General features: G+C 41.1%; 2 protein-coding genes across 3 annotated transcripts in view; one reads left to right on the top strand and one right to left on the bottom strand.

Moving 5' to 3' along the window:
- The window catches only part of zcchc24 (zinc finger, CCHC domain containing 24), a 34,364-nt gene extending 16,516 nt beyond the window's left edge, over positions 1-17,848 (top strand). The window contains exons 3-4 of the mRNA XM_080036298.1: positions 10,207-10,371; positions 13,654-17,848. Coding sequence (XP_079892424.1) covers positions 10,207-10,371; positions 13,654-13,767 — 279 coding nt within the window. The 3' untranslated portion in view covers positions 13,768-17,848. The remainder of the gene's footprint in view (positions 1-10,206; positions 10,372-13,653) is intronic.
- A 1,528-nt stretch (positions 17,849-19,376) lies between these two features.
- On the bottom strand, positions 19,377-21,750 carry ppifa (peptidylprolyl isomerase Fa). 2 transcript variants are annotated; one of them, XM_080036299.1, is made up of 6 exons: positions 21,605-21,750; positions 21,392-21,422; positions 21,198-21,286; positions 21,009-21,105; positions 20,097-20,172; positions 19,377-19,851 (listed from the first exon to the last, which is right to left on the bottom strand). In XM_080036299.1, the coding sequence occupies exons 1-6, from the start codon at positions 21,746-21,748 to the stop codon at positions 19,716-19,718; spliced, it is 573 nt and encodes a 190-aa protein (XP_079892425.1). In that variant the 5' UTR covers positions 21,749-21,750; the 3' UTR covers positions 19,377-19,715. The 2 variants fall into 2 exon arrangements, with proteins under 2 accessions (XP_079892425.1, XP_079892426.1); XM_080036300.1 differs by having other exon boundaries at positions 19,712-19,851; positions 20,097-20,197.
- Positions 21,751-23,655: the final 1,905 nt, after the last annotated feature.

Raw genomic sequence — 23,655 nt, 5'->3', positions numbered from 1 at the left:
GGGTAGTAATATAAAAAGGCTAATCTTATTCAACTGATTAAAAAAAAATGCTCCGGTGGGGGTGTTTCTATAGTCTTTGGGGGAAGTTGACAATCTGGTGTTTTACTTGTGCCATGTGTTTTTAGTATTGCAGAAGTACTGCAATCATTCCTGAATTTATTTGCTATGTGTTTAATCGGAAAGGGACACGAACAAATAGAATTGAAAAAAAAAACAATTGTATGAACCAAGATACTGTCCTCCTTCCACAATATCTCAGAGAGCAGATGACATTTAAAAGAGAAAACTACCTTTTTTTGAAGTCTTTCTGGCACGGCCCCCCCACACCACTTATCTACATGACTGACAGCTGTGGGATGTTTCATCTTTGGAGCAGCTGTCTTGATTTACCGTTTCCCTGTGTGATATCTCAGCATGTCAAGAAACAGACTAAACACCAGCGATGTGCCCAGTACCGTTACGGGACTTTTGAATCTGAGAAAAAGGTTGAACCCAGTAGACGCATGTTCTGATCCAAGAAAACTACAGAACGCATTGTGTCTGTGTCAGTGAGTGTGTGTGTGTGTCTGTATTGTGGCTCAGTATCAGCCTTGTTCAGTAAAGACACACACACACACACACACATACACACACACAGCACTTAGGCTGCCAAGCAGAGGCCATTTCCTAGAATGAACTATTTTGGCGTCTCCATGGAGCTGGAAATGGACTTGTGGTTATTCTTTCAAACAGTTGGAGTGGTTGTCCTCTTGAAATCTTCCCCTCTGTATCACGGTGAGATAACAAAGCCCATTTATAAAGGCTTGTAATGTCAGTGGTCAAAACCCAGAGAACCCACAAGGGAGAAACTCGTAACCCTGAGCATCTGACTCCTCACTGAAAACTATTTGCATTGCTGTCCACCTTATGTAGACCGCAGTGCACTGTTGGTATGTGTTGCGCTGTTTTCAGGGTCCGTGTGGGTTTTGTGATCCGTGTAGAAAATGCTGCCTGCCTGTCAAGAATGAAGCCTTCGAATAGCTGTGGATTTGATTATATATTATGTGATTGTTGTGGTTTCTTTCTTTCCACATAGCAGCTACATACTTTCTGCTGTTGTTCTCCCTCAAACATTCATTACACCTAAGAGAGGATAAATGGCGCAACTGGCGACTACCGTTGTTTTTATTTTTATATGCAAGTACAAATGCCTCATGGGCACATTTAGACCATTGAAACAACTGGTATGCGCTATTGTGAGTAAACTGCTTTTTATAGTGTAATGAAATGTCAAGCACACATATGAATAGCTCAAATAAAGAGAGCTTCTAGAATATGAAACCTTTTTTTAAGAATAGCATAGCAGCCTGACGCACATGGGTGCAGTCAGTGCAGGTTCTGACGACAGACTGACTGACAAGGGATGGGTAGAAAGTCCTATCTAGGGATCTCACATACCATCTGTTGACTTATATTAGAAAATGCAATGTATATTTGTCGTCGAGTCTTAGTTTTATCAATACAAAGATATATCTGCATGTTATATAGTTTACATATCAATGTGGTTTGGAATTTGGATTTATGTGTATTTTTTTTATATTTCTAACCCAGCATGTTTCTTAATGTAGCTTTTTGTCGTCTTTATCAAAATTAGATTGAATTATGGAACTCTAAATTAAATATGAATGCATATTCTTAGTGTTTGTATTACACTTATTACTGTACGATAAATGCATGCATATATGTGTGTGCTTTGTGGTAGAAGTGCAAGTGTGTGCACCATACCAAGTGTGTGGGATTGAGGTTATGTGCAGTACATGATAGTGCATTGCTGTGGCTTATATTTATAGACAACTGTTCAAGATAAGTACGCTTATCTCAGCAGTTGTAGATGTGGAGCTGTGAACCATCAAAAGGAATACAAGGCTGTTACGAGCCACTAGTATTGCTAGCATACGAGCTAAGTCGCCTGCTGCAAATCATGCAAAACTGAGAATACGTGTAAGCCTGACTATCAAGGATATAGTGAAATAATGATGGATCTGTATTATCAATGCAAAAACACATCCACAGTCAAAACATGCATGTTCATACAGAATGATAAGTGGCTGCCTTTTCTGCTGTAACAGGTTGGAGACACAACTTCGAACTAAAAAAACCCTGGCTGTCATCTGCGGTGTGTGTTCACAAGCAACACACAGTTTGCTTTAAATGTGAGGTTGAGTGTTACAAAAGCTCCACAAACCATATTTTGGAGGTTCCAGCTGTGCTAAAGAAAAAGACCAAAACCACATGATTAAGAGATATCTGGTTACCAAAACACTATTATCAGAAATGTTCAGGAAATATTTGCTTGTCGTATCCCAGAGAAGGATCAGGCGTGATTGATGCTTTGATCTTTTTTTGATGTTAGTTTCACAGAGGAGAACCAGCAGTCCTCAGGTCGAAACCACATCCAGGCTTCCCGGCCTTCCCCTCTTCCCCCCACCCCCACACACACACACACTTTGTAGCGTTCATCAGAGCGCTAAGCACAGCTAGCACGCTAACTGAAACCACATTAGAGCAATTAGGAGTCGTATCAGAAAATGCTACGGTTAATGAGCAAACCAAACACACACTCCTACAAGGGCTCAAAGCTAACATTGTGGACTGAACCCCATGTGCTAGTATCTGTAAATCTATCTCTTTCTGAACTGCGGCCAAGCCAAACAACAGATCCTGAGATGAGGACACAAGAGCAGCAGACACACACACATACGACGTGCACGGTCACACACTCGTGCGCACGGAAACGCAATAGGCTTACACACAGGGTTACTTTTTGGAAGGGGGGGGGGGGGGGGGGGCTGGTTTTTTGGTGTTTCTTCATGTGTTGCTCTCTGAGTGATGTCCTGGGGGATGCGGAGAGGCAGAGCTAGGGCCTGAGCTCCTCCGCTGCTCCTTTGTTTACACTGATGGTTTCCAGATGCTAGCTAGCGATTGGAGAGCTACGGAACGCTTGGGGAGCCAGCCCAGCAGTTTGGGGCTTGAGCCAGCAGGCCAGGAATCAAGCAGGCTCTATAAGGGATACTTGAAGAAAAAAAAACATGGCTTTCGCTTTGTGATAACTTTGGCAACTGTTCACAAAGGGGTGACAGAGTTGGAGGGAAAATGATCATGAGTGATCACTTTGCACGTGGCGATCGTAAATATACACAAGCATATTAATTGGGGCGACACATGCAATGCTCGATGATGACGTCGACTGAGGTCATTAAGTGTAATTTTTAGGCACAAAATGTGGAATTATTCCATCTGACTTGCATTAACATATTTGTTTCACTCAGTAATTGTATGTTTCTTTAAACAGGGCACTCTTGAAAAATAGATTTAGGTTTGTTTCCTGGTTATAAAAAGGTTAAAAAATAGGTCTCCGGCCTGTAATAACAACATGAGTGTATTGTCAGTCTCTAGCCTATACTGCACAGCCCAATTCGGGTGGAGATTGTTGTTATAGACTGAGGAGCATTGTGCTCTGGTGAAGGCAAATGTATCACTTAAACAGAGCACCTGTTCATCCCGTCACTTTTCAGCCTCAGCCACTTTTCTTTACAGGCATTAGAAGGAGACAGCTGCACCAGCAAAGGAGCAGCCCAGAGAGAGAGAGAGAGAGAGAGAGAGAGAGAGAGAGAGAGAGAGAGAGAGAGAGAGAGAGAGAGGAAGAAAGAGAGAGAGAGGTGAGAAAGATGAGAAGACGCCCCGAAAACAGTGGCTGTATTTAGAGCTTTTAGTGCATGGCAGGATTGATAAATAGTTCCCCCCATAATGCACCTGGCTGAGGTTCTGGCACAGGGTTGGGGTTGTTTAGTCCAGCAGCGGAAACAGCCAATAAGGGGGAGAAAGAAAAAAAAGCTTTTTCTGTGTGCAGCGTGAAACACAGCTGAGGTGGCGACAGTGTCATTCTTGTGAGAGACTTGAAGCGCTGGCCATCTGCACGCCCTCACTTGGCCCTCAGTACTGACTCACAGGCTGACGATCGCATCCTCACATCTAATGAATTCTTTAGTTGCCGTGATGTCAGATAAACGCAGGCCGATTTACGTAAGAAAAACTGTTTAGACGGAATAGACAACTCTTCCAGAATGCGTAGTGTCAAGAAGAGACTGGCTCTTTTGTTTAACTTTCTTTCAAGAGGCACACAGTCTAATGTGAGAGAAAGTATGGGACTTTTCTTACGTGTTTTGCATCCCACTGTCCTTGATGCGGTCACCCAAACCAAACAGTGCACTAGGAATTATTCTGCACGTATTATTTGGCCCTAATGACCCCGACAGACATTTCCTCTCCCTCTGGTGTGGTCAGGCAAACAGCCTCAGGCTTTTGCTGTTTTACAGTGTGAACGCTGACGCTGCGACTCATTGACCTGTCTGGGTCTCACTCATCATCGCTGCTCTACGATTCAGTGATGGGAACATCAAATCAGCCCCAAGAATATCACATTAACGCAAAGAACATCACGTGTGTACTCTGTTGTACTCAAGAGACTCGGCCTATATGATGAGTTAGGGCCTACTTTGATTAAGGGTTGCACCAGCATTATGAACAATGCAGAAATGGAGCAGCGTTGTGGGCATAGCAGCAAATATCTGATATGGCTGTAGAATGTGCTGTAGAAACCCACAATACCATCATTTCGCTTTTCGAATGTTTAGGTTCATTTGAAGAATTTGCTAAAACATTCAAATACTCCTGCATTATTCTTATGTCGCCCACAATAGACCCCGCTCTCTCCCATTCTCAGACCAGAGAAGTGGTCGCGCATAATTACTACCGACCATTTAACCACAAGCCTCAGTGTTGTTTTACCCACCAGAAACCTCCTTGTTTTCTCAGAGACGCAGACAAGGCGATGAATGGCATGTGACATTTGTATGAAAACACCCGTCTTCTCGTATTTGTTGTCTGTGGACCGACTACGGGCAAGATGTGGACCGGAGCCCGGATGAACCCTAGGTAGATGTCTCCTCTAATGTGTTGAGAAACAGTGTGAAATCCAATATCCACAACCTTGAAAGTATATAGCGTGGCTTTTTAAGAATGATTCATCTTAGGTTTGGCTTGGAAAGGACATCTAATATTAAAGCAAGGCTAACCTATCCTGTTGCTGGAGACAGAGGATTAAGGGGTTTGGGATTTTTTTTTTTTTTTGGAAGAGTGTCTGTGAGTCGGCTGTCTGGTGTCTGTCCACTGGTCATTACTTTTAGTCTGGAATGTAAGATCAACACACAATGCGAGATCACCTTTAGGTCCTCAGACAGCGGTCTGGCCCACATTTATTCCAGTGGTCAGTAATAGACGTCTTTTTTTTTTAAACGGTTTACACTGGAGCACGATTTCAAGATGGTTTCTGTGGCCGATTGATATTCAAACTGCGATTTCCAGAGTGGGATGCCTGGGATGGGATGCGTATGATTTGAATCAATTTCACGGTATTAAAAATGGAATTACCCTGAAATTCAAAGACGTTCCAGTGGGTGTAGTCTAGACCTAAACACACCCCTCTTCAGATTCAGTTATATACCTGCAATGGTGCACATGCTTCAAATTCCTAATATCCCTCTGCTTGTATAACATATGTGTCTTTTTTTTTTAAACGACGCCCCCCCCCCCCCCACCCAAGAGATTTGCATTCCTCCACATGATAATGAGTCCAATCCAGTGTAGTTGTGGCCAGAGCTACAGCGGTTAGTTAACGCTGTATTAACCCCCCCCCCCCCCAACTCTCTTTCCCTCTCTCTCTCTCCCTCTCTCTGAAATGTATGGACCTAATTGAAAGCAGAGCAGGGATTTTACGAGCGCTCTCTTCAGTGTTTTCAGTGTTCAGCCCCTATGGAGGCCATCTGCTTTGGATTTAGATTTCCTTCTCCTTCTCCTTCTCTCTCTCTCTCCTTGCCTTTCTCCACCCTCCCAAGAGGGGCTGATTGGAGGGGTCTCTCCACGCTTGGCTCTGGCTTGCGGTATTTGTCCACTTTCCCCATTCTCCCTATGTGTGTGTGTGTGTGTGCGCGTGTGTGTTTGTGACTATTGCGAAGCAGGTTACTTAAGACCCCCCTGCGCTATACGGAGTCCTCTCTAGGAGACTGTTTCACATCCAACCTGACCGACATTAATTCCTCCTTAACAAGCTTTCTCCTGTTTACGTTCATCGTGTTCTTCTCCCTTGTCCCATTTTTGTCTCCCTGTTTTTTTGTTTTACTGTCTCTTGCACGGCTCTGTTTATTCTATTTAATGCAGTTTGTGGGCTCATTAATCCGAAGAATGATCTGTGTCCTTGTAGCAGGGCTAAACTCTTGAGTGGGAGTATAGTGCAGGAAACCGTGCGCCCAGACTTTCCAGTTGTGTCTCGAGAGCCTATGAAAACTGGACCATGTGGACTTTGTTGAGTGTGTGTTTGTGTGTGTGTGTGAATTTGTGTCTGGGTGTTAGAGGGAACCAGAAGAGAGACAGGGCGTTGTGTGTGGTCATGTTTTGCAATGTGTGTATCGCATGTGTGTTTATGCTTCATTTAACAGTTAACTGACCCGTTGTGCGTGTGCATGCGAGTGTGTGTGTGTGTGTGTGTGTGTGTGTGAAACGTCACGTCCCTGCTGTGATGTGGGCCAAAGGAGGATGTGGTCAACTTGTTGTGGTCACGGAGCTACACTGTCTATGGACACTGTCCTCGACACACACACACACTCTCACACACACACACACACACACACACACACACACTCTCACACACACACACACACACACACACACCCTTATCTCAACAAGTGGGTCTCCAGCCTCTGGGACATAAACAAACATTGACTCAAAGCGAGTCGGCACTGTGAAAGTGATATGACAAACATCGCTCGCCCATGTCCTAGCGCGGACACCATCGACCGATTTGCTGTCTCCCAGCTTTGCTTCCACTTTACGCTTCCACTAACCTAAAATGCTCCAAATGGTTTCGATATGTCCATTTAACTCTTATCTGGCTCAGGCTTCAATGGCTTTATTTGCAGAGAGCAAAAGGAAAAACAGAACACATCCTGCTCCCATGCAGGCTTATACCTCCAGTGAGTGCTGTGTGGTGCAGTGACGCAGTTCCATTAAGTGAGTCATTGTACCGTGTGTATTGTGAATGGTTTGCGCATGTTGCTTTAAAGGCGGTAAAGCGTGGTTATTTTCCTGGAAATGGAGCCTAGCTAAAACATTTACTCTGTCATTCTAGTGTTTACAGCGGAGGGTTTTGATCTGTAATCCACGGCACCGATGCGAATAGTAAGACAGGGCCCCGGTATGTATGCGTGTAAGTGTAGAAACATTAAGCTTTATCATTAGCTGTTGTTGTTGTCCCTACCTCTGTGACTCTCAGCGTGGCTACACGGGCACCAGTGGCACAACAGGCCAGATGTTCTTGGGACATTCTTTCCCACGTGTTTGGGTGTCCTTTGGAATGTACAATAATACCAACTGTGGCTGCGAAGTTTATGACATCGGACCCAAAACACACTCTTCATCATCTGAGACCTCCACGAGCAAAGTGTTGCAATGGCCCGACCACAATGTACAATACGCCGATTTGTAACTTCAAGGGTTCCCAAAAGGTTCCTGGATTTCATTGCAGTTGTGCAAACTTAATTTGCTTGTGCGTTAGGTGAGGCCCAGTTGATATATTTCACATAATAAAATTGGTTCATTCTATGCTTTTTCACTTGTGCTTCTGGTGCATCCTTACTCTCCATATTAACAATGCATAAACTACATAGCTTGATGCTGTTGAAAAGTGGCAAGTACTTTTACAGTCCATAGGGTGGGTATATATTTTTGATATTAAATGTCAAAATTCTCCAGACAAAATTTACTATGATGTAAATTGCAGGGATGCAACCAACAAATGTTTGAAATTTGCCTTATCAAAATAGTTACTGATTTGATTTGCTAACTGATAATAGACTAAGAGATTAGTCAAGTTATCCATTCAGCTCTACCTTTACATATACACCTTTCTTGCATTTGAAAACTGTATTGTACTCCAATTCACAAAAACATAGTTGTCAACATTCCATCCATGTGTTCATCTGGATTAGATTGATAATCCATTGTCTGAGAGCACGTTGGGAGCATCTTCACGTTGATTGCAAAGGGGGATGTGTGGAATCTGAAAGCACTCAGCTGCAGACAGAGCATGATGCGTTAGCCACAGGGCCAAGGCCAGACTGTTGCAACCAGCGTGGAGCCGGAGAGGAATGGTCATGAGGAGGATCGGTGCTGTTTCTGTCCTGCTGCTTCCTGGCTGCAGTATCAGGGAGATTTATATATATATTTTTTTTCATACAAAAACAGTTGTAACGGGAAATGTGGGTGGATAGGTACTAACAAGGGTTAAAGGTGGAGTCAGCGGTTCTGGAGAACGCTTGTTGTCAAAATCAGAGTCAGAATCAGTGAACAGCTCTTCACGATCTGCTACCTGTCCGTACTGTGTGTGCGCTAATCTAGTGTTCATACACAACCAAGTATCTGTAAACTTGTATGTAAAGAAAGGGGGCCCACCGTAGCTAGAAAAATGCCTGTTTACAGAGCCTAGTCTGTGTGTTAACACCGGATTTCTTTTGAAGCGCACACTCCCTACAACAAGCATTCTCTAGAATCGCTGACTACACCTTTAAGGTAGGACCTCCTGGATATTAGACCACTCTTGTCGTAGTTTTGGAAACTCTAATATTATGTATTGGATGCAGTAGAAACCTAGAGAGTGATTTATTTTGTTCTTTGAGTTTTTAAGAGTGAGCATATGCAGCCTGTTTTGCAGATGTGTGATATTTAACGAAACCAGTTGTGGGAGAGAATCCAATCAGAAAGCTACCGTGGCATCGTCTTTGAGTTTGCCCATTGATTACATCAAGAGCAGCCCTGTCAGTGCGTATGGGCCTGTGTGCTGCAGGCCCAGCGCAAGTCACATTTTCCAGTCTGTGTGCTGTCACCGTGGGAGATGCGAAGCTGACAGTGGGGTTGAGGTCATGCTGTCAAAGGGCCAGAATCGAAGCACAGCCGCTCGTACTTAACTTTGGGCTTCTTGGTGCTGATGCAAAGTGCTGACGTCTATTAGGACAGCGCCAGATGCTGCTGATTAAAGTTTCTATTACTCACACACGGGCTGGGACAAAATAAGGGAAGACCAGGGATACATACAGATCGCAGGACTTTCTTTCTATCCCCCCACAGCCCCCCCCCCCCCCCCCCCCCGTACCACCTACACCCGTCCTGAATGCCTGCAGCCAATGTTTAAGCCATTATGAAAACAATATGTAGTCTCGCACGGGGGGGATCAGGAGTTGACCGGACAGGTCTGATTTCACTTTAAAAGCAAGAGCCTTTGCTAACCTTCTTCTGGAAAGCTGCCATCAGCGACATGCTGGGCCTTTTAGTTTACTTCTTTCTGCCATATCAGATTTCCGTCTGTGCATGAAAGCATTTTTTTTAAAGTTGGACATAGAATTACGCAAGGCTTCGCTCCTCAGTTTGCAATGTTTACCTTCCAAATGAGAGGATTTTGTTTACCATAATAACCACTCCCAGGGAGATGCTAGTGCTGGGGTTGTTTCTTTTCTCTTTATTTCATAGTGGAGCTTTAAATTGATAATGACAAGCTCTGACAAACTTAGTAATCAATGTAGATTTGGGTTTCTTTTGGCAGGGTGGTGGATAGCACTGTATGTGATTTATTCTTTTGAAGGCATCAGCCGTATGTTTTTGTTTGGGGCGAGCTTTTTAGGGGGGAAAACGGGTCTTTCCCCCAATGCTCTTATAGTGGCCTAAATACATTTGCCAGCATGATGTCATTGGAGCGACTCCTCCCAACAATATCACCCTCGGGCCAGTGTTTTTTCATGGCCGACTGACTGTTCGTAATCATCTCCCTCCTGAGGATCAGAGGAGTAATTTAACACAGCTGCAATGGAAATAAATGTCAATTACACAATCACATGTTGAGCCAAAATTGCGTGTAAGGAGTGTGCTGTATGATGAAGTTGGGATATATTAACACGACAAGGATGGACACACCCAGGCTGTCAAAACTCACCATGCATTATTCTACTAAAAATGTCCTTTCTACACCCCTAAAGTTTTATTCATCCGCTCAACAGTGTAAAAAAGTAAAGATTTTTCCATATGTGTGCGTACGTTTTATACGTTTTTCTTTGTTTATTGCAGGCCAGACCCAAAGGTGAAGGGCTCACACCTTACCAGGGCAAGAAGAGATGCTTCGGAGAGTACAAGTGCCCCAAGTGTAAGAGGAAGTGGATGAGTGGCAACTCCTGGGCCAACATGGGACAAGAATGTATCAAGTGCCACATCAACGTCTATCCACACAAACAGGTACTTTTAACCTACGGTATGACAATCCCTTTCTGACAATTTTGCAGTAATGCCTTCAAGTAAAAAAAAACATGAGTCACTCACTTTGAGTTGTTGACAGAGTTTACAGAGTCCAGACTGTGTTGAGAATATTCCAGATGGCCCCGTTAGAATATAATAAAAATCCACTAACCACAAACAATTGATTTTGGCCTCTTTGGTAATAAAAACGGCACCGAATAAACTATTTACATTTCCTGACTGGTAAAAGTTGGGGATTATTTACTTTTATGACATTCAAGCTCAAAACAATTATTTTTTTATTTTATTAACGGCTCACAGACGCAAACTAACTTTGGGGGTAATTAGGGCTTACAGCTGCAGAAAATTCCTCTCTCATAATATGAAAACGTGAAATCGTATTAAGCAAGACAACGGTGCGGGGTGTGGGCGAGTGTTTTTCTGAATAGCAAACACTCGCGCTGGTGAGCTGTCTGCTCGGCTTAACCTCCAAAATGTTCCTCACGGCCTGTTGACTAAAGAGACGGATCGCCTGAGAAAGAATCCACTCTGTTTTCTTCAGCCGGGGATATATTTATCCTCGACGCTTCATCTTTTAATATTTATGCTTTTCCCGCATTCCTCCAATTCCACTTCCTGAAATAAAATTAGGATTACTGCTGCAGGCCCTGTTCCTTCTCTGAATACCACGGCTGACCATGCTCTGCTCTGTTGACGCTTCCATTGAAATGAAGCAGGAAGCAACCGCTGCTTGACAAATTTAGCCTACATTTTGAACTAGACCATTGCAGCATTCCACAAACAGTGACTAGTTGCATGATTTGTTTGAAATCATCTGTTAAATGCGTTTTAATCTTCATCAGTGCGAATTCTTTACAGAGAATATCGACTACGCCCGTAAAAGTCGTGGGTAGACGACCGCAGTGCTTTAAAGTATTTCACAATCAAAACCGTTTTTTTTTGTTCCATAGTCAGTTCACTGGTGAAAAAACCCTCACTCTCCTCCTCTGCCTCTGTGTGCTGTGGCAAAGCTACACACGGGCAAGCGAATTCCATGCATTTGCAATGTCACCCACTTAACATATTTCCCTCCTTGTCAGCGTTTGAAATGGACCACTAACCTCTGTGTCCTCGACTATCAAAGAGCTCAGCCTCTCAGCACGGCTCCCTCCCACCTCTTCCCTGCCGATTCCCATAAATAACCTGAATATGTATTTTCCAATTCCATCTATGTGCATAAAATATTTTACCCCTCTCAGATGGAAATTGTGGATTCCTAACGCCCAGTGCATTTGGTTTCAGCTAAGGACACGATTTCCACTATATTTTTTTATTTTTATATTATTACATTTTCATTTCAGTTTTATGTACTCACTAATATCTCTCCAAATAGTGTAATATAAGCAGTACTAAAGGCCCAGGCAACCCCGCTTCCAAAACAGCAACATTGCAGTGGATTCAGTCAGGGGACGAAGTAAGGCTGATTTGTCTAATATTGATTTTAGACATGAATTTATTTTGCTGTTGATGAATAAGGAAGGAAGCATCAGAAATGGAGAAAGCAGACATAGCTTAGTAGCTGTCTGGCTCCATCCATCCATAATCAAGACTGCTCTGTCAGAGTATAAGCCTCTCTACAAAAATAATAATAAAAATAAGAAAATGAGTCGATGGTACAGATACTAGTAAACTATGTCAACGTATTGCCGCTGTTGCTCAAATAGCTTTTTGCCCTGTTCAATAACTCTTTATTGTATGAAAGTATGCACATTATAATTCTGAGAACAAAATGTCATAGGGGTGAAGTAAAGGTCACAGTAGAAAATATCTGCGAGGCTATTATGACTGACTAGCACTAGCATGTTCTTGGCTTGCAAGCATAATAGCCCAAAGCTCCCCAATTACAGCAGTTCACTGACTAGGCCTGGGAGCAGCCACTACCTTACCAAGCATCTAGCACAGTCTATTTCATGAAGAGTTATTTTGCTGTTCCACTTGTGGCTTGTTCAGCTTTTTTTTTTGCTCCTGGATTTGCCTCTTAGGCTACATAGACACAGCTCTGACATTGTGTTTAGTGGAAGCTTTGCAGACACAACTCAAGACTTTAACCCCTCTCACCCTCCTCTGCATGGTCTTGGGAAGTCAGTTGATTTATAGGATTGACATGACCCTACAATTGGATATCAAACAAAGAGGGCAAAGGGCTGAGCTCTTGAGAGGATAGTGTATTTTTAGTGAATACAACATTCTTTCAGTCTTGCATGTTGTATTTGTAATTAATATTTTAAATTCTTATAGATGTAAAACCAGATTATCTCAGTCTCAGTTATGTTATTATGAAAATATATTTTTTTTTCTATTTCTTTTATGAGAAAAGGGTGCATCCAAAATCTGTTCTGTAAACATGTTGGACACTAATATGTTGTAAAAAATTTAATAATTATTTTCTTTTTTTAAATAAAAACTTTTCAAAAATATATTTTTTAATGTAAGTAATCAACTGGAAAGGTTTCATGATGATATCTATAAGTTAAATATTTGATTTTACTCTATTCACCTGAGTTTCTTGCTCAAAGGCACTCCAGCAGAAGGGATGCCTGCAACACAGAGGCTTGAACCCGGTTCCTTCTCACCGCTGTGAGGACCCCATAAAATGTACATCAGATTTTCCAGCTTTCCTCAAGGACCTAATGTCTTTGACACACCGATAGTAAAGTCTCAATACTTCCTGGCAGACTCATTAGCCCACGACTGTAATATCTCCTTCAAGTCACCCATGGTAACCTGTATTCCCTTAGTAAGACCTTTGGAATAAATAGTTTGTTTAAAAAGCCATAACAAGAAAATAACAAAAGCTGAGCTATCTCATTTTCCAGACGGATTATTAAAATAACCTCCAAAAACGTGCTGGCCCAGACATTCCCTGTTGTCCTCGACATAATGATTCCAACAAAAGCCTTCGCCGTAGCCATTTTCTGATATTTCCATACAGGTCATCATGATCAAATCCAAATGCAAATAATACCAGGTTGTTAAAGTGTACTGCGGGTTTTCCAGAGCTGGTGGTGCGTTGCCATATCTCTGAAGCTAATTGTGTTTAGTACATGTCTGGTCTGTGGAGAGTATGGGAGTCGTGCTGGAGGCCAAAGTAGTTAGGGGGAATAGCCGAGTTGAATTTAGTGCCAAATAAACTTCTTGCCGGCCCCAGAGGTTTGTGCTGTGTGTGTGCTTTCTTCAGTGTTTTAATATGACTCATTATTGCTCCACTGTTTGTATCCCCAGCGCCCGTTAGAGAAGCCAGATGGCCTGGATGTTTCTGACCAGAGCAAGGAGCACCCGCAACACCTGTGTGAGAAGTGCAAAGTCCTGGGCTACTACTGCCGACGTGTGCAATAATCATCTTTATACAATAAGTCAATGAGCAACGTGTGTGTCCCAAGTCCTGTTGGTCATCTTCAATCAAGGCTGTTCCTCAATGCCCAATTCACATTCAGGTTTCCCCACACCCCTTCCCTGGAATCCCCCCCCCCCCCCCAACAATGGAAGACTACATCCAGGAACGTCAACTTCATCAAATGCTAAAAAAAAAACTTGCCAAAATCAGTGACTTTCTTTCTGCCTCATGCATCAGAAATCATGTTACCCCATTGATCCAACTGGATGTTTAACATCAGCTCAATATTGTGTTGAGGAATTTGCACCAGGCATGCATTTAAATTGGTGTCACTGACAGTATTGGTCTCAATAGATTACCTCACCTTGGGGTTTCTGTTGGCCTTTGTGTTTACAGAGATCTGCCTTCCATTTCCCTGCCAAGTGAAGTGTGTGGTAATGTGATGGACGTTTAACCTGGGGGCCTCTCACGATGCTATTATGTATACGAGGCCTTTTGATGTCTTGCGGTATTAGGGTCAGCAGCACATCTTATTAACTGTGAATTAACTGAGGGACAATGTGCCATACATCCCTAGCTTACATTTGGCCTATTTATTTTATCTTGTCGTCTAAGTGTGCAATTTGAATATTAACTGGGACATAAAGAAATGTTTCTTTTTTTGTATGTTTGTATATCACATTATTGTGTAACTGCTTCCACGTGTCTTTAGAAACTACTGTAGGTTCAGTTACGTAGAGTCGCTCCTCGTCTTGACTTAGTGCGTTGCTAACAGAAAAGGTTTCATTCACCTTCCTGAGAGCATTGTTTTGGTTGCAACACACATTCTCCATTATCTTTAGTGTCGGATAGGTGAAGATGTTTCATAGATACAGTTGTGTTCATTTCAAATCACAAGATGGAAAACGGTAAACGAGCTCTAGGAAATCAACAGTAGTTCCAGTAACAATAATCCCACCGTCCACACTTGTTTCTTGCCAGGGTTGAATAGTAAAAAAAAATCAAGGGCGTAGTTTGTTTGAAAGAGTTGGACATTTGAGTTCACATTGTAGTGCCAATCGATGCCTGGCAGCCTTGGTGGAGTCAGTGAAGCTAATTGAAACCATTTCCAAGGGGCTCGCATGCTTCTTAACTATGTCCAACGGCTGATTGCAGTGTGAAGAGTGTTTAGATGGGAGGTGAAGCTTTGGAGAACTGCAGTGCTTTTCTGGTCGGTTGAGAGAGAAACAACAGGGATTAATATAGAGAAGAGACGATTTGTGATGGTGATGTCGAAGATGTAAAAGGATATATTGAAAGTGATGATGAAATAAGTTTAAAAGAATTTTTTTTTTTTTATGAATTTAGGGGCCTACTATTATGAACCAATGTCTTTAAAGAAAGAGATGTATACATCCTGTTTACATATATCACCGTGCTAACCTTTAGAACTACGGAGGAAATTAATGCAGTATTGACTTATTAAAAAAACTGCCTATTAAGGAACCTTGTAATAGGAATCGTGAACATTTTTATATGTACTGTATTTTCTAGCCTTATAAAAGCTGGTTGACTATATTTTATACTGTATCATACTTTATGTGCCTTAAAAAGATTTAAGGATTCTGAAGTATCAGGAGTCAGGATTTAGGAGGCCATTTGAAATTTGGGGAAAGACATGTGGGGGGGGCGGGGGGGACAGGCTCAGAGTTGGGGCAGTATTGAGTGGCAAGGGTGATGCATAGTATGTTTGATGCAGGTTCGAGATGTGACAAAGCCGGATAAGAAGATGACATAGTTCTTTTATATAAGCAGTGCGAACGGGCATGGTGGGTGTCCGCTTCAACGCAGTTTGCCGAGTTGGAGGCATGAGCAGAAACAGCATTTCCAGCTGGCAAAAACAATCCTACTGTGGTCTGTTGTCATGGAATATCAACAAAGATGTTATTTTATGGTCGATCCTCACAACAGCCGCACACGAAACTGTGGACCTCACTCGTTGTTTTTATAATCTATTGTAGTGATGTTTTTCCAAGGCGCAGAAGGTTTTGTCAAAAAATATGCATGGTCACTTGCCTTGCTGGGAGAGCTTGCAGTGGATGATAATGGTACCTTAGAGTTTTGGGAAATATACTGTAGCTAAAATCCATCTGTAAAAGTTAAAGGGGCACTCCGGCGATATAGTATCGCAGTTCCACAGAGTTTGGAGGCTTGCAATCAATGGCTGAGACATCCTTACTTACTTGTAGTCCCTAGTATTACCGTACACATAGAGAAGACTTCATACAGACAGAGTAGGACTCATGATAAGAATTGGTGGAGTGCCCCTTTGAGAGAAGGAACAGGCAGTTGTGCATCTATGTTACCACAAGTTAAGGACTGAACGATACTCCTTCAAGCCGACCATCGTTGGGAACAATCAATATTTTCTTGTTAACATGGTCTTTTCTTTTGCTGTGCGTGATGCCACTAACCTAACAGGTTTTTTCATTTGAACCCTATTGTCCACATCATACTTACATCATGTGGCCGTAGTGAGAGGAATGGATACCAATGATGCCTTACGAACTAACCTCATGACAGTGACAGTGTTATTGTGAGTTCTAGCAAATCTTGTTCAGAGTTTGATTCCGCCCGGAGACGTGTAAAGAGAAGGCCATTTTAAATGGCAGATTAAGAGCCAATGGAAGCAGTTGATACAATACATTTGAAAGACGAAAAAAAAAATACTCTGCTTTCAGACTTCGTATCTTGAATTACATATACTTGACTTTTTTAATACCTTTTTTCAGTTCAAATTGATTATTTTCTATGAATAAGATGTGTATTTTGGAACACTTAAGAGATGTTGAAATTATTAAAGCAATCTGCAAAAACTCAAGAGTTATCTCCCTGACAAAGATAAACTGTTTTATGTATATATTTGATGGCCATCACCTTCAAGGATAGTAGCTCTTTTAAACGTGTTATGCAATATTGAAGCTTTTTCCGTGTGTGTGAAGAAGGGCCTATTGCTGAGAAATAAACAAAGCTGGGAGTTATTTTTCCTGTGTTTTACAATAATCTGAGGGGATTATCCTGCAGAAATATTTATGGGAAGATTTTTTACAACACTTTTTGTATAGAAAATGCAACAAAGTTACACTAAGAAGGAAATATTGATGTCTACATAGAATATTATAAGAAAACAAAGCTGGTACATAATTAATACCCTTTCTCAATTATAAGCCATTGTATTTTTTTGTGTTTTGTTTTATGATGTCCTCAGTGTTGAATAACCCGCAATGTTATTCAGTGGCTATATATGTAACTAATTACGAGCTGCCATTAACATCCATACAAATGTATTCATTTTTGTAAACAGTACAATAGTATGAAGATATATTGTGTTAACATGCAGAAATTTTTTTTCTTCTTAATTAGTGATGGAAACTCACCACTGTATAAGCACGTTAAACTGTGAGATGTAGTTTGCTTAAAGCAGCAATGACAAGAAACTATTATAAAATGTTACGGTGTTATGAGTAGTATTAGGGAGTGTATACTTTTGTCAAGGAAAGCGTGTGTGACAAAGAACTATTTCAGAGTTTGCATGTGCATGTGTTTGGTTTTGAATGAAATATTATTTTGTGCAATGTATGTATACTTATTTAAATACATTACAGTAGTTTGCTACAGTACATATTGTCTTTAACCTTATCAGCAACTTCTGATGTCATTAGTTAAAAAAAGTATTTCATTTAACACTAGTGTATCCTCTACAAATAATAAGATATATTTACTGAATGTGCTGTTAACACTTGGTCAATTTAGAGAAAAAAAATGATGTTTGTTATATTATTGAATGTCTGTATCACTTGAGATGTGTGTGCAATGCAATATTGCGAAAATGTAATATTTGAAGTTGGACAGAACACAGGCGTGAGGTCTAGGGAAGACAAATCATTTGTTGGGAAACAAGGAAAGTCATGGTTTCGAGAGTAGACCACTGGTCTGTTTTTCATGTCCATGAAACGGCATTCCAAAATGTGCCTTATTTGTTAGTTGGGAAAAGATTTTAGTGCTGTCATGAGTTTGATGAATAAAAGTCATATTGAATTAGGACTGCTGGGATTCTGTGGTTTCATTTGTTTGGATCCTCTGCTGACGTGTTGGGGTACCAGTAAGAGGATGGCGTTTGATTTAAAGCTATTTCATTCCTTCTGCTGTACGTCCAGGTTTTTTCTTAGTAGTTGAATCAACAACTGAAACATTTCGTGGGCGCTTCTTGAGCTCCTGCGCCAGTGTCAGTATGTAATTGCTGCCATACGGAGAAATACAGAGAGAATTTTGTAGAGCTGATAGGCTTAATCAACTTTGGGTCAACTGATTTGGCAATGGCTCGAATGCAACAGACATTCATTTATATGATAAAGTTACGCTAAAAGCAACACGTTTTTTTTCTGTGAGCACCTGTCTTTTTAATATGCAATGCAGAGAGGCATGAAGTATTACGCAAGACTAATGTGTATGAATTATGATAGAGGTTTTTTAATGGATTATTCACAGTGGTTGAGTAAGGCCAAAGGGAGGGAGAGTTGTAAAATATTTTTTTCCACTTTCGCGTGAAAGTGCTGAAAGATAACAGAAACATGGAGTTGACAGGACTTGATTTCAACACTTTGAGTCAAACTGTGGACATGAGAACTGAAACACACACACACACACACACACACACGCACAATAAAAAAAGACACTATCTGACATGGTGTTGCTGTGTGATAAATTGAGACATTTACAGCAAAAGAACCAGCTTGTACCAGTTGTTAAGATGTCAGTGTTTTTCGTATGTGTATTAAAACGTTGGCCAAGGCACTGCCGGGCCCTTTCGGGTTGCCAAGTTTCCATGCACAATATTGGACGTGCATTCCAAATAACTTAAACTAAACCAGAGGGGTGGGGACCCAAATTATATCAACTTTGTTACAACATCTCTCGCTCAAACAGAGTGAGAGCAGAGAAAAGTCTCTATGGCAACAATGTAATCTGAGAATTCAAACAAACGGTGGAAGGTCAGCGCGCATATGGTTTCATTTAGGGCCAAGGGCTGCTTTTTCACGTCGCTTCATTATTTACTTTCATAAAGTATTAGCTCGATAAGCAGCACCACCCAGTCTCTGGCGCGCAGACATGCCTCCTGGTCTGCCTCTTGCCTCTCTCTCTCTCCACCAGGCACTATGGAGTTTTTAAGAATAAAGTCGAAAGAGAGCGACCCACATGCAAGCTGAAGACTTTTTTTTTCCAGGTTCCTTTTTGTGGGTTCCAGCCGATTAAATCATCTACATTCACTGTCTGTGACCAATGGCGGCTATATAACCCACACAGGCCTATCATCTGTCAAATGCACTCATGTGATATTTCAGCTCACACACTGTAGGTGGATGTAACATCCTGCTCTGATGGACAGGAAGCCAGTCCTGCTGCTGCTGCTGTCTAAAAAAAGCACGCTGGATCGTTTCCAGGAAGCTTTAAAAAAAAAGAGCAAATGTCTCGCACTAAGACCAGAGTGAGTAAAATATGAAAGCTGTCATTTAATTGGCAGTAAATGGACAGTAATCGAACCGTATGAACATTTTTTCATAGCATTGCATCTTGTACACAAAGTAGTTGGTGTTGAGGTAAAACTTAGAAAAGCAATATATCTTGGAACAATTAAGTGCAAAATTCAGTGCAACTCCTCCGAGTTCCCATTAGTAGTATTATTTGTGAGAAAAAAAACACACACAATATAAACATTTCATGCCTGATTTTGAGCATGGAATAATACATCTATAGATCTTTTTAACATCATAAAATAACAGTAAAATAATCAGATTTTAGGGAAGAACACACTTGTGGCAATGGCAACTTGAAAGGATCCTGAATATAGGATGAAAAGTAAAGTGAATACTAAATTGTTGCATATACTGAGTCCAGGTATGATCTTAGGTGTTCACTTGATCTCCCCGCAGTCAGTGATGACAATGCTCTTGAGGACACCGCCGTCGTGCAAACCAAAGGCCTCCATCTTGGTGACCACGTCCATACCTTCCTTCACCTGCCCGAACACCACGTGTTTACCATCCAGCCTTTCACCAAGAGATACAAGAAGAGAGACTACAGTTAGAGGTAAGAGATGATGTGTATACTTGTCTATAAGCATACTTGTTCTCACTAGCTATGATCCCGAATGCTTTGGCAACACTGTTTTAATATTGTCATGCCAATAAAGCTCATTTGAATGTGATTAGATTTGGTTGGTTGGAGGTAAGACTGATTCAAAAACCTGTAAAAAATAAGTATATAACTATATATATATTTTTTAAGAACTTACCATTCTGTTTTGGTTACGGAGATGAAGAACTGGGAGCCGTTGGTGTTTGGCCCTGAGTTTGCCATTGAAAGTGTTCCTGTAGTGACGGAAACGGCAACAAGCTAATCAAATTAAAATACGATACAGTCAACAAGATCTTGACCTGATTTGGAACATTTGAACTCAAGCGAAAACAAAAGCATGACACAAGTCAACAGCTGTGTTGGGCGCAGGCCTGTTTCTCTCTTCTCAAACAGATGCAAAACTGGGATTATGCAACACTTTTAAAATGAAGCATGATGGAATAATCAGTACAGGGGATGAGGTTGTATTCAAGAACGTGAGTTGTTATATTTGAGTGTGTTTTGCCTCAATAAAAAGTAGGTCATTCACCTGGGGATTGCAAAATGCTTTTCAGGACCTGGTTTTAGTGCTATAGAAAAACATTAGGCACTGCCACCTAGTGGAGATGTAGCAGTATGACGATACAGACAGAAACCTGGCAAATTGCACTGCTGTGTGAAGCCAGGAAAGTGATGCATGTGTCATAATATGATTATTTTCCTTCTTGATTCATTTGACTAGTATAATTTAGTCTTCAAAAATGCCAGAAAATAGATGTTTGATGTCAAAATCCTCATATTTGAGACACTGTATCCAGGGATTATCTGGAATTTCTGCTTGATAAACAACTTCAAATGTAAATCAAACTTGTTTAATTTAAGAATTGTTTATCTGCTATTCAATGAATCAGCTAAGTGTTTCAGCATTATGCAAGAGCCTGCTGAACAAAGATGCACTAAACAACCATCAAATTAGCAATAAGAAAAATATTATTAAAGATGGATGAAGTGATGATCTGCATCATGGATGGGACAATTACAATTGTTTCTTGTCCTCACAACAGAGGTGTAGTCTGCTTGAGATGTTTACCTGGTCCTGTGTGTTTTAATTTGAAGTTTTCATCTTTGAACGTTTTCCCAAATATAGATTTCCCTCCCGTGCCGTTGTGGTTGGTGAAATCTCCCCCCTGCGATGGAAAAGAAGAGAGCAAGATGAAGCAATATGGCAAAGCTCATTATACACACACACACACGTCCATATTTGATTGTCAAATCTCACCTGACACATGAACTCAGGAATGACCCTGTGGAAGACGGATCCCTTGTATCCAAAGCCATGTTCCCCAGTGCACAGTGCTTTGAAGTTCTCTGTGAAATGAGCACCCTTTCAGTGAATAGCCCATTCAAAAAGGCTATACTTCTATAAATAGTGATTCAAATAAAGTCAACTGTTGATATTGAGCAGCAACATACCTGCAGTCTTTGGCACTACATCTGCATTCAGCTGCAAGATAATACAGGTCACATTCAAATTCACGAATTAATGTTTACAACAAGCAAATGCACTTCCCTTATCTTGACTGTGCATATATTTGAATAGTGTGTGGGTGTGTGTGAGACATGCTGCAGGTGACGTGAGAGACCAAGGTCTTAGGGAGAAGCTAACGCTAGCTAGCTTGATGCTACCTCAATGACTATTCTTCCAAGAGGCTCATTGTCGGCTTCGAGGCACAGGAACACCACCGGGTTCTTGGCGGGACCAGAGGAAAACAGCCTCGCTGCGGCAATGGCCGGCGAGCTGTATCTCAGGCGGTTTTTAATCTGTAGCATCTCTGAAACTCTGGAGAGGAGCCGAGGGCCATGGGCGCTCGGGTAGTGTTTACATATGACGTCACACGTAACCGCAGCATCGAAACAGAACAGCGACGCCACGCGGAAATTTCCGGGACAACAACTGTATCTGCCTTGACAAAAAAAAAAAAAAAAAAAAAAAAACTCATACAAGGCCATGGTAACATTGTATAAAGAAATGGTACAAGGTCCACTTTCCAACCGTTGTCAAGGAGTTTATCAGTGTGTTGACATCATGGGTCAACATTTAAGCCTATATTCGCTTACCACTTTTTACGACATTTATAGCTACTTGGGTGATTAAACCATCCCCATGACAACAGAAGAAAACTCCACCCAGGCAGTCCCTGTTCTGGAAATGTTGTTGAAACACTTGGGGATTTTTCTCTAGGCTATTTCCAAAACAATATTGAAACTTTAGGCCAAACTTCAACTGTTTTGATAAAATATTGAAGAATTGCAAATAACTAAAATCTGTTTTCTTGAAGAGAGGACTTTAGCCAAGAATCCTAGACCGCTGAACAATTCCGTGGCCTACTTTATTTCATTAAGATTGTGCCTTCTAATAACCTTGAATATTATTGTTCATGTGATAAGTTGTATATATACAAACACTATACTAATTAAATGATGGTGGGGAGAAGATGAATCAGCTATTTATTGAAACATTTCCTACATTCAGCTTTTATAAACATCCAAAGGGCCTATTGGGATGACAAAATCTTTTAATTTGATGGTGCTCTTTTCTGTCATATTCACCTTTCAAGTTTCAATTATGCAATGTTTTCCTCCTTTAAACTACTTACTGAACTGAACAAATAAGGTTTAAGAAAAAAAGACGTATTTGCTCCAAAGGGCTCTGGTAACCTTACAGCATTCATGATTGGTGTTCAGGTAAACTATTTCGGCCTATACTGTATAGCCCACATCGAGGAGTGTGTTGATAAATATCAGCATGTTAACTCTATTTCATTATTACTGATCATCACAAGTTGTTGCAACAAATGTAAACAAAAGTAAACTTGAGCATTATTGTGATCCCAGGTAGCCTACACGGAACAGATTTAGAAAAAGATAGAGTAGGCTATGTAAGCTTATGCTTTGACTGGAAAATGTAACACTTCTTGGATCTTGCACTACATTTTCTCTAGTATTAATTCCAGCTCACAGGATAAGAAAAAGCAGGATATAGAAAAACTACATGGTAGGCCATGTTGCTCTTTTAAACGTTAACTTAAAAGGTAGGTTGTGCCTTTTTTACTATTATAAATGAGCTTATTATTAAAGTGGCGAATTAGGCCTTTTACACAGCAGACACTTCGACCTGCCATAGCTGGAAGAGCACAGGTGTTATTATTAAATGTTAATGATGCCAGCATTAATAATGGCTGTGTCCTTGCACTACTTTTGTGTTTATTTGTGTCTCAGGTGGCACTCTTCACTTGGTTTTTCTTTCTGCTTCTATATTGCATAGTTGAGAGGAGCCTGAGGCCTAAGAACTTCATTGCCAATGACTGACTGCTGCTGTAATTGTTGTGCATGTGACAAATTAACACCTTGAATCTTGACCCTGAAACCGAAGCAGCTGAATAGATCCAAGCCATTGTTCATTTGTAATATTAACACCAGTGGTTTTCCTACTGTGACAAGTTGAAAAGACCGAAGTGAGAAAAAGCCTGTGTTGCTTATTCTCTACTATATCCAGCCTATAACTCTAACATTTAGTATTGTCGCTATAATATAAATAGTGCACCAAAAAAATAAGTATTTTTTCATGTGTATATATATAGCCTACTACAGTATATATAAATTGTGTGGAATATGTAATGATTTAATACATGCTGGTTGCACTTTGTATGTCAAAAGACACAGAGGCCATTAACTGT

This window comes from Ammodytes marinus (genome assembly GCF_949987685.1).
Source record: "Ammodytes marinus genome assembly, chromosome: 11".
Taxonomy (NCBI): domain Eukaryota; kingdom Metazoa; phylum Chordata; class Actinopteri; order Uranoscopiformes; family Ammodytidae; genus Ammodytes; species Ammodytes marinus.
Note: the sequence above shows the minus strand (reverse complement) of the source record. Positions and strands in the feature narration are given on the sequence as shown.